Source organism: Haliotis rufescens, unplaced genomic scaffold (assembly GCF_023055435.1).
Source record: "Haliotis rufescens isolate VD_foot unplaced genomic scaffold, xgHalRufe1.0.p SCAF_52, whole genome shotgun sequence".
NCBI lineage: Eukaryota > Metazoa > Mollusca > Gastropoda > Lepetellida > Haliotidae > Haliotis > Haliotis rufescens.
In genome coordinates this window covers 2,332,137-2,347,341 of record NW_025964246.1, presented here as the reverse complement: position 1 = coordinate 2,347,341, position 15,205 = coordinate 2,332,137, and the positions used below count along the sequence as shown (strand labels likewise).

General features: G+C 39.2%; 1 protein-coding gene across 7 annotated transcripts in view; it reads left to right on the top strand.

Moving 5' to 3' along the window:
- The window catches only part of LOC124152132 (FERM, ARHGEF and pleckstrin domain-containing protein 2-like), a 157,741-nt gene that overhangs the window by 109,496 nt on the left and 33,040 nt on the right, over positions 1-15,205 (top strand). For all 7 annotated transcript variants that reach the window (XM_048384911.1, XM_048384910.1, XM_048384909.1 and 4 more), the window contains one exon: positions 3,414-3,733. In XM_048384911.1, coding sequence (XP_048240868.1) covers positions 3,414-3,733 — 320 coding nt within the window. The remainder of the gene's footprint in view (positions 1-3,413; positions 3,734-15,205) is intronic.

Genomic DNA, 15,205 nt, shown 5'->3' with positions numbered 1-15,205 from the left:
GTGCAAGGATTGGTTGAATTTAACAACTGATTCGCCCTGGCACAGCCAGAATTCAGTGGCAGGCAAACTCCAGCTAGTGTTCTATGTGGTTTTCTCCCAGTTTCACATTAATTTACACTTTTGGAAAAGCAAATCTTTTACTTTGAAAGTTTGGCTTAAAATGCCCCTCTGTGGAGAGGATGATCTGTGAAGGATATTGTGCTATTCACTTATGTTTTACTGGAAGTATAGCATGATAAGAGGGCTTTGTTAGAATCAGTTGCAAAACATTCAATGAGAAGTTATATAACTAGCTTACGTTGTACATTAAGTACAATCACATGCATATGTCTTGTAAGTAGCTTTATGTATTGCCATCTATATACTACTCAAAAAAAGTTAAGGAACAACCGATGACCGATAAACTATAGACCATGGTCCCATTCCACAAAGCGATCATAGCGCTAAGACTGCCATAGGTTTCTTTTAAAGTATGGTTGTTACGATCGTCTTAGCGCTGCGATCGCTTTCTGGAACAGGGCCCATGACAAAAATTGGGCGTTCTTAAACTTATTTTGAGTAGTATATTTTGAAGTCACACTGCTACTTCAAAAGCACTTTGTATCACCGAGGCTTAAAATGTCTTATGTCTCATCAGTGTGAGTGTCCTGCCTTCATCTGTGTAGAACATGGTGGATGTGTGTTTATAGTGTTAGGTAAAGTGTTGTAGATTTTCATATCACGGTTATTATGCATGTGAAGATCTGGGTAGAGAATAGAACTTCAGCGACCTGTTCTTGCCATAAGAGGCAACTATGCTTGTCGTAAGAGGCGACTATGCTTGTCGTAAGAGGCGACTAATGGGATCGGTCGGTCAGGCTCACTGACTTCGTTGATGCATGTCATCGTGTCCCAATTGATCGATGGTTATGATGTCAATCACTGGATTGTCTGGTCCAGACTGGATTATTTACAGACGGCCGTCATATAGCTGGAATATTGCTGAATGCGGCATTAACCAATAAACAAACGTGGAAATTGTCTGGGCAGATTCTGGGTCAGAATAGGTTCACAACACCCGATGTTTGTCAAACGAGCTAAGGGTAAAATGAGGATTGGTGTTCAATATGCTAGCTGTCACACCCTGGTGTTCAATATGCCAGTTATTGCATCCTTGGTGTTCAAAATGCCAGTTATTGCATCCTTGGTGTTTAATATGCTAGCTGTCAAACCCTGGTGTTAAATATGCCAGCCGCCACACCCTTGTGTTCAATATGCCAGTTATTGCATCTTTGTTGTTAAATATGCCAGCTGTCACACCCTGGTGTTAAATATGCCAGCTGTCACACCCTGGTATTAAAATTTGCCAGTTATTGCATCATTGGTGTTAAATATGCTTGCTGTCACACCTTGGTGTTCAATATGCCAGCTGCCACACCCTGGTGTTCAGTGTGCCAGGTATTGCATCCTTGGTGTTTAATATGCTAGCTGTCACACCCTTGTGTTCAATATGCCAGTTATTGCATCCTTGGTATTCAATATGCCTGCTGTCACACCCTGGTGTTCAATATGCCTGCTGTCACAGCCTGGTGTTCAATATGCCAGTTATTGCATCCTTGGTATTCAATATGCCTGCTGTCACACCCTGGTGTTCAATATGCCTGCTGTCACAGCCTGGTGTTCAATATGCCAGTTATTGCATCCTTGGTGTTCAATATGCCAGCTGTCACAGCCTGGTGTTCAATATGCCAGTTATTGCATCCTTGGTGTTCAATATGCCAGCTGTCACACCCTGGTGTTCAATATGCTAGCTGTCACAGCCACACACAGGCAGTATTGATGTCTCTAGTATTGAAGAGCTGCGTGGTCATTATGTTACATAATGCATGTTTGTTTGGCCAGTCAATATTGCCATAAGGCGCTCTAAGGAATAGGCCGTCAGCAACCCATGCTTGCCGTAAAGGCCATTATGCTTGTCGTAAGAGGCAACTAACAGGATTGGGTGGTCAGGCTCATTGACTTGGTTGATCCCCATTGCGAAGATCGATGCCCATGATGTCAATCACTAGATTGCCTGGTCCAGACTCAATTGTTGACAGACCGCCGTCATATAGCTGGAATATTGCTAAGCATGGCGTTAAACAATAAACAAACCAAACCAAATCAATCAAAATCGATACAATATGACTGAACCAGCCATTTATTTAAATACCAGCTAAGATGGGTCATCTTTGATTCTCCATTGTATGATAACACTGTAAAGTGATGTCACCATCTCTGTTTGTCTTACTGATAGCTCCTCTTTCCGTTTGTGTTATTATTAACAACAAAATGATTCTGTAAATAATAACCCTGAAGAGACCAGGGTAAGAATTGGTTCCATCTCTGCATTGCTGGGGGCAGGGTGGCCCAGTTGCCTCCCTTAGGCATGCCAGGAAACTATAATTGTGAGTTCCAGTCCCAGATACGTGATTGTTTGTAGGTTTGTCAGCACCGTACCCCTGCTTACTGGTTTCACGAAAGTGGTGAACATCAGAGACCTGCATCACTCCATTGCTTGTTTTTAGAGCTGAATTATTGGACCAAAGTTTGGCGCCTCAGTTGATTTCGTGGCCCAAACTCGATTCGGCACAGTCTGCCTTGATAAAGCTTGATTACTGCTGGCTCAGCGAGCACCAGTGCTCCAGATAACTTCTTTAGCCATTGAGTAACGTGGGTCACATGTTGCATAAACTCACATCAATATACATGTCGAATTAACAATAATAGGGATGAAGCGCCTTGTGTGGGCATTATATACTATATAGACTACAGCATATATGTGATGCCTGCATTTGAAAAAAATATAGAACTATAAAAAAATACATTACAAGTTGAAAGGATACGTTGAAAAATTATTTACTCAAAGTATTGGTATTTTATACATATGTCTTTACACAAATAACTCAAAATTATTTGCATAATTTTTTCAAATAACCAGGTTATCTGGAGTTCGGGTTCACTCGCTGACTCTAAAACTAATGTAAGCAAGATAAACTCCAGAAAGCTACACGAGAGTCATATTTCCCCAGTTATTGAGATATAAAATTGAGTAAGCTCAAATTATCTCAAGGGTATAGAAAGGTGGGCAGGCTGTATTTTAGTATTGTGATGACGAGGAAAGGTTATTACAGGAAGGGTACTAATTATGTCGATTATGATAAATTAACGTAATGCTTATAATAACTTATGTATGTATTCTTTTTAACCAAAATATTAACCATAGAAAATATTAACAGTGAAAATGTGCAAAGAGGACAAATACTTAGTGACGCTTTTTTGTTGATTTGTTAAAAATGACAAAAGTTAGAAATATGGAATAGGTTCACATTTGTTAGGAGGAAGTTCAAGTCATACAGTATACGAAACATAATCAAATTTGGTTATTTTTTCAGATCGGCAAGTGGTCGGATCTCGAGCCGGAGCACCAGCGTGACACCAAAGATTACACTGAAGACTAATACCCACAATTCCTCAGACCTCCACAACAGCACAGCTTCCAGTGGCTCCCACACCCTCGACATCACGCAGGACAACCACGTCAGCCCTATGAGTCGTGTGGAGACTGCCGAGGTCCACAGCGACAGCTCCATGTCCGGGAGCCGCTCGCTCGGCTCCCCGAAACTGGAACACATCCCCGTTGGGGAGGCAACAGCGGCAGCCATGATGCGGAAGGAGGACAGTGTTGATTCCAGGACAGAAGCCGATGATAGAGGTGCAGATTCAGATCTCGATAAGTTGAAACAAAATATAATTATTAATAATATTGCCATGCAAAATGAACCATCAGCCAATCAAAATGCAAATGACAATGATGATAACACATCCCAGGACTCGTATCACCTTGAAGGGGAGGAGAGGGTGGGGAAGGGGAGAGAACCAGGGGTTAAATCGGTAACATTTTCTCCCGAAGATAGTCCCAAGTTGAAGAGTGTTAATGACACAAATGTAATAAACAATGTATCTGCTTCAGAGAAATCTACTAACCATATAGACAGACTTGCTGAGAGTCAGGCAGCTGATAGGCCAGATCTAGCTAAACTAAACACTACTAACCTATACCCTAAGGTGAATGGGGAGATCCCACCCAGTGCATGTATAACAGCTAGTGTGTATGGTAGAGAGGCCGAATCTCCTCAAGGGGAGGGAAGGAAGGATGTTATTGGTGATAATATTGTAAGTGCATCTCTGAAACCTGATGTGGACAGTTTCACTGACAAGAGGAAATATTCTGCTGATACTGATCTCATCGTGGATATTCCATACACCCTTCATCGACGGTTAAAGGGGGAGTCCGAGAACAAAGAAGAGACTGCATTCTTCAAATCCCCAGAAGGTGCCTCAACGAAAGAGTCGCGACCAAGGGACAAGAGTCCAGGTCGGCCGCCAACTGATTCTGAACCACTCCAAGCTGTGGATATTCCTCTGTCACCTCCTCTCAAACATAATACTATAGGAAAATCCTCCTCGTTGGAAAGGTCCCCTTCAACCTTGCGGAGGTTCGAGCTCGTCAGTTGTCACAAGCTGCCGTCAAGGACCAGCTACTCCTCAGTGGATGACACCACGAGTCCTTCGTTCGAAAAGGAGATCCTCAAACAGCTCGAGGACAAAATGCAAGATGATGAAACCGTGCCAAAAGCTGATGAGCAATGCAAAACTAACATTATTGGTGAAGGGGCACCTGTTCCTTTGCCAAAGGCAGTGCCAGAAACCAGTGTAGCTAAGGCTGTAAATGGCCAAACCAGTGTAGCTGAGGCTGTAAATGTCAAAACCAGTGTAGCTGAGGCTGTAAATGGCAAAACCAGTGTAGCTGAGCCTGTAAATGGCAAAACCAATGCATCTGAGTCTGTAAATGGAAGACATAGTGTTGAAAAGTGTGAGATGACAAGTATTGTGTCTTCTAAACCTGCCAGTGATAAGTCAGTTTCAGAATCAGGTGCTTATGTGTCTGTGGAGGTGCGGAAACCACAGGCGGTCGGAGCACCCCTAGGTAAACCTGCTAAACCGCCCAGAGAAAAACGCCCAGAAGTAGCACTGGACCCCAAGAGAGCCTCATCATCGTCCACATCATCCGAGTCGTCAGCTATATCTTCCACAAAAGAACCTGCTCACATAGCAATAGACTCCAAGATCTCAGTCCCAGCCAGCCAAACCCTTGACAGTAAGTCGCCAATGCCAGCTCCACCAAGTCCTGTCCTCAAGGATGCATCGCCAACATCTTCTGAAGAATCTTCTAACATCAACACATTCGGGGTTCCAAGGACTGCTGCTTTTGGAACAGATGGTCCCTGCATGACAGAAAATCCTCAACAGTTTGTGTTAGATGGAGAAAAGGATCCCTGGTTTGCCGTGAAACCTGAATTAAAATCTACGCACATGGTAGCTCCCAATCCACAGGAAGAACAGAAGGAGAGATTGAAGGTGGACAGTTCTGGGAATCCGTTAATCTTCGACCTGCCGTCTCCTGCAGCAGCTTTTATATATAGTGATGAGGACAGTCCGCCATCAAAGAAGGAAGACACATCAGCAGCCTTGACCTTCTCAACATTTAGACCAGAACCTGGAAGCGATGGTCAGTTAGATCCGTCATACATTCGTGAGAAGAAGGAACCGATTGACTCAATGAAGCGGAGGTCATTGAACAGGGTTGAAGAAGAGGAAGAAATGACAGCCGAAGCAATCACTGCCGTAACAGCAGAACCGAAACCCGAACCTAAGCGTGTCAGTTTCCATGAAGATGTTGACATTGGTCAAAGTTTCCATAGCGACGTGAGCATGATGGTGATGAGAAGCCCCGTGGATGACCGCGACGACTCCAGTTTTGGAGGAAGTGGTCATGGAGAAGGTTTGGACTCGGGCGATATCTTGGATACGCTAGAGAACATGTGCAGCCATGGGTCGGAGAGTGACATGACGTACAGCGGAAGCTCTGGAAGTGAGAGTGACACGGAATCCGATATGGATGACACCATGGCAAAGGAAATCTATGCGCAGTATGCAGCTACCAAGTGCCTCGCGGAGTCAGGCAAGGACATGACAATAGACTCGGGGGTCGGTGAACTCAGTGAAGGCACGACACATACCAGAGAAGTCTCGCCTCTCGAGTCACTAGAGCACCTTGACACCATGGATGGTAGTTTTGTTGCAGACAAGGACGATGATTTTAAGTTTCCTCCGCCTCCTCCAGAGCTGCAAGAACCTAGTGATAATTCATCCTCATCTGCCGAAATTGAGATGCATCCACATCGTCAAAAACGCTACAGTATCGACCCGCTAGCCACACTTGAACGCCCTGACATCGCCGACATTGAATACACGACGAGCGAGAGTGAGAGTGACTTTGAGGAGACACCTCCTGCGAAGAAGCCACCACCTCCCCCTGTTGCTGCCAAACCGAAGCCGGAGTTCATCAAGGAGAAGTTCGGGAACGAGAGTCAGACCTGAAGTCAGCTCTAATTAATTGTACATTATCTTTTTATGACAAGTTGATGATTTATTTCTGTGAGAAAAATCAATATTTTGAAAAATTCATCCCACTTTTTGAATACAAAGTGTCATGCTTTCTTTATTAGAAAGGGAGATAAATCATGTAACATCATTGAAGGATTATATTTATGGAATTTCTTCATGTTTGAAATAATATCACAATGTAAAAAAGTAATTCTGCTGTCCAGTATATCCAGTGTAGACTTCTATCTTTTGATACTAACCGTCTGAGTTATTCTTGTATCAAACATTACGAGTTTAGCATTGGATTATTTCTTCATACTTTTCTGTGTTCTAATCAAGGGAATTAGTCAGACGTGTTCAAATTTTGTTTAACCATTGTAACAGATCTTGATTGAAGACGTTGGGCTGGTTGCATGTAAATTGGTATGAATAATAAGGTTAGCATAAAAAGCTTATTTGTCAAGTTAGATCAATGACTTTTTACAAAGTTACGAATGAATATTTTGTTGTTGCATACAAAATACAGAATTTTTTTGTTTGTCTCTTTTTATATTATAAATATATATTGATCAGTAGGACAGCTTGTGGTATTTCTATCAGATCTATAGGCATCAAGATGGATTATCCATATTTAACATGTTTATCATCCTGCTCCAAGAATTCCTGGAAATAAACGAAAATCAATTCTCATGGAATTGCTAAGCGATGTGTCCAAGTAGGTCTGATTTGAACCATGACAGAATATTGCTGCCAGTGTAAGCACATTGGGAGTGTTTTTATATAACTGTCTGTTAAAACCTTCAGTTCCACCAAAAAACAGAGCATTCCATAATGAATTGGTCACAACACTACCGTCAATCCTCAAATAGACGCTCTTCAGAAATGTGAAAAATATTTTGGTGTATTTTGTAAAAATATGTTGCTGTTTCACAAAACGATCTTAACATGCTTAACGCTAAGATAAAAATAATTCCCATACTTTAACATTGATGTAAAACAGAGCAGTGTTGAGATGTCATAGTGCTAAGATGATCGTATCTCCCTTACATTAACATTGACCTACAACAGTCGTAGCACTAGGACGATCGTAACTCCCTTACATTGGCGTAGGACAGAGCAGTGTTGAGATGATCGTGACTCTAATACACTCATAGTGCTAAGATGATCGTATCTCCCTTACATTAACATTGTCCTATGACAGTCGTAGCACTAGGACGATCGTAACTCCCTTACATTAACATTGACCTACAACAGTCGTAGCACTAGGACGATCGTAACTCCCTTACATTAACATTGGCGTAGGACAGAGCAGTGTTGAGATGATCGTGACTCTAATACACTCATAGTGCTAAGATGATCGTATCCCTTACATTAACATTGACCTACAACAGTCGTAGGACTAGGACAATCGTAACTCCCTTACATTAATGTAGGACAGAGCTGAGTGTTGAGATGATCGTAACTCCAATACAGTCATAGTGCTAAGAGGATCATATCTCCCTAATATTAACATTGACCTACAACAGTCGTAGCACTAGGACGATCATAACTCCTTTACATTAACATTGACCTACAACAGTCGTAGCACTAGGACGATCGTAACTTCCTTACATTAACATTGACCTATGACAGTCGTAGCACTAGGACAATCGTAACTCCCTTACATTAATGTAGGAGAGAGTTGAGATGATCGTAACTCCAATACAGTCATAGTGCTAAGACGATCATATCTCCCTAATATTAACATTGACCTACAACAGTCGTAGCACTAGGACGATCATAACTCCTTTACATTAACATTGACCTACAACAGTCGTAGCACTAGGACGATCGTAACTTCCTTACATTAACATTGACCTATGACAGTCGTAGCACTAGGACAATCGTAACTCCCTTACATTAATGTAGGACAGAGCTGAGTGTTGAGATGATCGTAACTCCAATACAGTCATAGTGCTAAGACGATCATATCTCCCTAATATTAACATTGACCTACAACAGTCGTAGCACTAGGACGATCGTAACTCCTTTACATTACCATTGACCTACAACAGTCGTAGCACTAGGATGATCGTAAGTAGAGTAGTGCAAGATGATACTAACTCCCATATTTTAACATTGATCAGCACTAAGATCACTTTGTGGAAGACTTTAGGCTTCAGACTGAGGATTGATGGTAGTCCTTTTATCCTTTTTGTGAGAGCTGAAGATCAGTAGCATACTCCTGGCATAATATGTTGGGAGGAGTAAGAGATAGGGATGGCAGCTCCCAGTTGCGATTGTCCTTTTCGATATAGTGTTAAAATTATGCTTTCAGCATCATGGTAATTGCCTCTGAAAATCTGTAAAACCAAACAACAATGGGTGTGGATTTGCAACTTTCATAAAAAGGCCACAGTTTTAGTTGCCATGTGTTACATAGAGATTCCAACTTGAAGGTCTTCCAAGATCAAATATGTCATGAGTTGATAAAAGTTAAAACCATCCTCAGGGGCACGGGTGGGCCAGTCATCTAAGGCACCGCGAATCACAGTGCAGGGTTGCATCCCTTGGGCACATAGAATCCTATGATTGTGGGTCCGAATCCCGGTTTGCCCTGATTATGTTTCTAGGTTTGTCGGCACCATACCCGTGCTCGTGGCTTTCACCGAAGTGGTAAACGTCTGAGACCTACATCACTTTGGGTTTTCCTCCCACATTAAGCTGACACGCCGTGATATAACTGGAATACTGTTAAAAGCGGTGTTAAACCCAACTCACTCACTCACTCCTTTTATAAACGAGTCTTGATATATTAACGCTTGGAAGACATGAGGTGAGATTCGATTTATCATCCAAAATCATTCTTCCAACTTTTTTAGTTTGTAAACAGTAATAACCAGGGTCTTGAGTGTAAAAGTACAGCTAAGATCAGAGCTGAGAGATTAGTGATGTGATTTGATTGTGACATCATGGAAACCGATGACATCACAATGGTCTGTGAAGCATTGTGATGCATTGTAACCATGGATATCTCCTGGATGTTTAGGATGATAAATATGTTGATTATGTTAACTCCCACTATACAGGAGACAAGAGCTTTATCTTGAAATAACACTGGGTTGAATGGTATTATAATACCTAGTATGGCATATAGCTTAAAATCTCGCATAGGTCAGTATTGCCTTCAAAGTATTCCAGAGATTTTGCTACCTAATACTTACTTACAGCCAAATACCTGCCTATATACTTACAGCCAAATACCTACCTATATACTTACAGCCAAATACCAACCTATATACTTACTAACCAACAACGATCCTGTCATTGGTTCTTGTAGGAGAACAAACTCACACCCCGAACTCTCGAGACGAAGAAACACCATATCTCTAGGTCTTATTTGTTTTTAGTTGGTTCCTGAGACCGACCGACAAAAAAAACTGATATTAGCGGGAAAATATTGTTACTTTTGAGTCAAAACAAATTGAGCCAAATTTGTTTAACAATTAGGTACAACAGAAAATAGTGATTTTATCACCAGTGTTCATAAGAAATGGTGAATAATATTTAAAATCTTTATTCTAAGAAATAATGCAATCAATTATTTTTCTTAATGTTGCCATGGTAAAACTTTTTTACTTTTCTTTCATTTTAGCAGTACTATTTGAAGTTGAAGTAATTTTTGTTTTAAATTGAACCACTTGCACTGAATTTTAGGCCAATTGTTTTGTGAACCAACTATAAAAAACTGAATAGGCTCTATCAGTGTAACCCTCTTTATCCAGAGCCCCTATAGGTATAACTAACTATCCAGATAGTGCAGTAACCTTACACCCTTCTGCAGTCTGGATAAGTGAGTCTAAATGAGCAATTTTGTGAAGTAAGATCTTCAGTTTTCAAAAACATTGTCCTGAGGGCGTGATTTTTTCATACCTGAAGTCTAGATAAGGGGATCTCGCTGTACACCAAAATTACAAATTATTAAGATCTTATTTCTCAACTAAGTGGAAGAACAAATAGGTCTCCACATTTCAATTTACAGCATTTTTTAAAAATAAAACTTCATTCAGTGTTATTTCTTGAATGAGAAGCACATCATTGGTAAGGCCTGTCTCTAAACAGTCAATAACGTGGTTTAGCTAACACTCACTAAACATTGAACAGATCTGGGGCGGTGGGGTAGGCTATTGGTTAAAACGTTTGCTCGTCATACCAAAGAGTCGGGTTCGATTCCCCACATGGGTACAATGTGTGAAGCCCATTTCTGGCGTCCCATGCTGTGATATTGCTGGAACATTGCTAAAAGCGGCGTAAAACCATACTCACTCACTGAACAGATGTTCTCAGGTTATTGGGTCAGTGATTGGCTATTCAATGGTGTGTCCCCTGGTCATGCCAGAATTGTGGGTTCGAATCCCGCCTCGCTTGGTCTGTCAGCACCATACCCATGCTTCTGGGTTTCACCGAAGTGGTAAACGTCTGAGACCTGCATCACTTCAGGCTTTCCTCCCACATTAAGCTGACACGCCATGATATAACTAATACTGTTAAAAGCGGCGTTAAACCCAACTCACTCACTCACTCACTGATGTCATACAAGAGTACAGTGAGTTTCAGGGTGTGACTGTAACATATTTCCCATGTAGTTTATTGACTAACTATAACTGGAATAATTTCTTAGTAAGAAAAAATACCATTCTCTTGCAGCAAAATAAATTAAATTTGTTTTAAAGTTTCATCACTTTTCATTCAATGAAGGCTGTAAATAATATAATTGCTTGTAACCAGGATTATATGTATATTTTGAATACTGGACTACTATGCCATAAACCACAATTTAATAGAAAAAAAACAAAAAACTATAAAATTACCACATGCTTTCTTGTTTTTGTTGGCATTGAGCTTTTGTTTTTTATTTCTTTATCTGTGTTATTATCTGGCATTATTTGTAATCGGCATGGCTACTAGTTCCATATCCTCTTGTTTGCTCTTGAAGTTTATTTCCATGGCAAAATAGACATTCGTTATTTAGTTTTATGGTGAATTGCTTAAATCTCTATATTTTTAGTAATCTGTGATATCGTGAAATTTACAATGGCCCTTACTGCTTACATCCCACAAACCCAGGTCATCATAAGTCCCCTATTCAAGAGTTCAAATATTTTATTTTATTTCATTTATTCAAAGCTAGTATTTTATATTATTTTAAAAATTTGGGGGGGATTGGGTTTATTTTTTATTCATTCATTATTAAAATTTGGACAAAGAGCAACAGTAGTGACAAGATCCCATTGCTTGTAGGTGTGTGTAGATATTACAACGCTAATTTGGATCCCTTGGACTTCAAAACATATTTTCAGTCATACTAGTTTTATTTATGTTTGTTTGTTGATTCGGAAATTGCTGAAAGGACTCCTAATGCAGACATTTTGTGTCTATTCCTTCGTAGTTGTGATTCTTTGATTGTTTATTAACTTTTGAATCCTGTGGGTAGAATTGGTCGAATTTTGTCTTTCACTTAATATTGATGACGTCCATGTTTATTAGTAGTTGTAACCCCATTAGTGTTCATTTAGATCCATTTTCGTACATCACGTAGAACTTTCAGTGTTCAGACTGGTTAGTCAGCATTGTTGTTGTTGTTTTATGTTATGAGAGTTACCTGCCCTTGTTTTAGGATAAGGCGCCATTTGATTGGATGTTCATTGGAGAGGAAACAATTGATTGGTCAAGAGAAGATTTTACTTCCCACTAGCGTGAGGATTTGTTTGATTTGCTTGAAATATATATGTTTGCAGACAATATCGCTGTTCTTTCTTTTCTGAATCTTTCTCAGCTACAGGCATTGTTGATTATCAGTGACTAGGAGGATAGTATTTATATATAACTAGTTGAATTGTTTAATAGGCATTACTTAGAAGTTGACTGATGACATATAACTAGTTGTAAAGAATGTAGTGTTTCTGAAGAGCCACAGTGGCCTTTAAGTTCTTTCAATAAGATGTGCTCAGTTTTTTGTCAGAAAATTAGGATGACTCGTAATTGGTTTATTGGCCTAATGTATTCAGTATATTTGATGTGATTAGACGGATTCAAGGTCACTGTACTTTCCTTATGACTAGCTCTGTCTTGATGAGGTGCTTGGTACTCTGACGGCCTTCTTCTGCTTGTGCAATATATGCAGCCTGCACCAGCATCTTTGTTGCTTTGTAAGCTTAATGAGAATATTTCCTAAGTGATCGCTTGAACCAATTTCAGTGTTGGATCATCTGTACTTCGAAGTTTGATCCTGGTGTTGATTGATTTATTCAGTTGTAATATTTTAATGGTGTATTGTATTGATAGGCAACAATATATTCCAGCTTGAAAATCAGTTAATAAATTGAAAGCGTTTGCCCTTTTCTTGTAGAATCAATCCACATTGCTATGCAGGTATAATTAGTAATAATGGTTTGGGGAGCAATAATATGTTATAATAACTATGTAATTCATGATCATCACAACATCATCAAATGAAATCTTTGATAGGCATTAAGAAGTTGGAAGAACATGAATACGTGACGTTTTTTATGGATAGCAACTTTTTTTACGTTGTGACAAAGAATAAAAGAAGTTGCTTTTTTATTGAAAAAAAAATTGTCATGTATTCATAATGTCATGAATATCCTATAGGGATGTTTCCCGGTGTCTCAAGGCTGGCATGGATAGCAGTTTAAGAGTTGTGTCCCTTAGATGTCCCAGGAACCACTGATCTTGGGTTATAAGTCTCAGATTTGCCCTGATTATGATCTTGGTCTGCTGGTCCCATCCCTGTGTTTAAGAGTTATGTCCCTTAGATGTCCCAGGAACCACTGATTTTGGGTTATAAATCTCTGATTTACCCTGATTATGATCTTGGTCTGCTGGTACCATCCCTGTGTTTGTGGTTTTACCAAGTGGGCGACATCCGTCATCAGTCTTCCTACAGTGAGTTGACATGCCATGATATAATGGAAATACAGTTCAAGATAGCGCCAAACCCAACTCACTTACTTCAAGTTATTGGTGTATCATGGTATATAATGAGTGTATTCCACCACCCAAGGCATGTATCATATAAACTATAATTTTGTCCTCACTCACAGTGGAATCTTATTCATGAAATCCATCGGGCCATAGAGGCTTCATGTCTGAAAGACAACTGTTTCTTAATTTGTTGAAGAACATCGAGTAAGTATGCCCAACATACTTAAAGCGATATTAAGATAGCGGCCAACCTTTTGGGGACATGGTTATGTTATAGAATATCTTATTTGAAGCATTCATGACTTCCTTTTTAAACAGAGTTTATTCATTTATGAAGAATCTCACCTTCCTGCGTGCAAATATTTTTTGTAGTCAATGTTAGATTATTTTTTTAGTACATCATTCCATGAGTAGCCCCGAGGTAAATATTTTCAGACCAAACACGCTACTTAAAGCTGACCAGGCGAGCTTCTATACTGGGAGAGAATTATGATTATGATTGTTAGTGTGACTATTATCTTTAGTTTTTTTAAAAGGTTACATTGTCATTGAAATTGAGATAATATATGAAATTACATCGTTCATGTGACTGTGTTATGATCAGGATGAGTATGTTATTTACTGTTTACAGAGAAATATTTTTCCTTCCTGGTAACTATTTGTAAACTGATTATCTGTTAAAGAAAATTTAAAATACTTTAATCATATATATTTCAATTTTTGTATCAATCAAGGAAAAAAAACTCTTTCATTTTCTGCGAGATTAAAGGCCTCTACTCTAAGTTGGAAAGAAAAAAATATTTAATTTTTACATAAGGTGATTGTGACAGAAAAACTGTTATGCCATGTCGGGTGTAAAGAAATAGTTCGATATAAGTAAATAGTTCAATATAAGTAAATATACATCTTAATCGATAGGAAAAAGTATCATTGATTAAGTCTTTGTAGAAGCAACAAGGCACATGACATGGTTTATTTTAAAGACTTCATTAAATGGTATATTTTCTTAAAATCTATCATTAACAGAAAGTCAACAGAAATTTCCCTGAATGTACAACTTACTGTGTTTTTTGTCTAAATTTGAAATAGACCTCTCGATCGTCAATTTTTGGGCAAACAATTTTTAGTCAATGTAGGTAATTCAGTTGTGAAAAAGCAACCAAATCACCACTAAATAGTGTTTATGGTTTGAAAAATTAGCATGTTTTGTCTAAGAACAATAAATATTTATAAATTTGTTGTGGCCTATCGGTAAGATAAGAAGACATACTGTAGCGGTATATATGGTTGTCATGGTTACTGGTGGTGGTACTCTGTCAATGAGCATCATATTCCTAGTGCTTTCATTTCCTTTGTGTTTTGGATGAATATGACAATATATTTACCAGATGGAGAAAGTGTGATTAACGGCCAATCGAAGATATTGCAGTGTCGCTTTGTTCTTCTGCAAACAGTAAATAGCATAATGTTGTTTGTTATGTGTTATTTTCTATTCATAGTTTAAGAAACTATTTGTTAGACTTGAAAATTGCAATAATATGGATATGTACAGAAAGCCCCCATTGTCATTCGCATTTTGATTTCAGAAGTTTATTTTTGAGAGTTTTAGGCACAAACATTGGAAATGATTATTTTGAAAAAAAGCAATATTTGAGGAATCTGTATCCTTGGTTACAGCATCACTACAAATTGTGATTGTTTTATGAAATTTGCACTTTTAGATATAGATCAAACTGAATCTGTGTCCACGTTG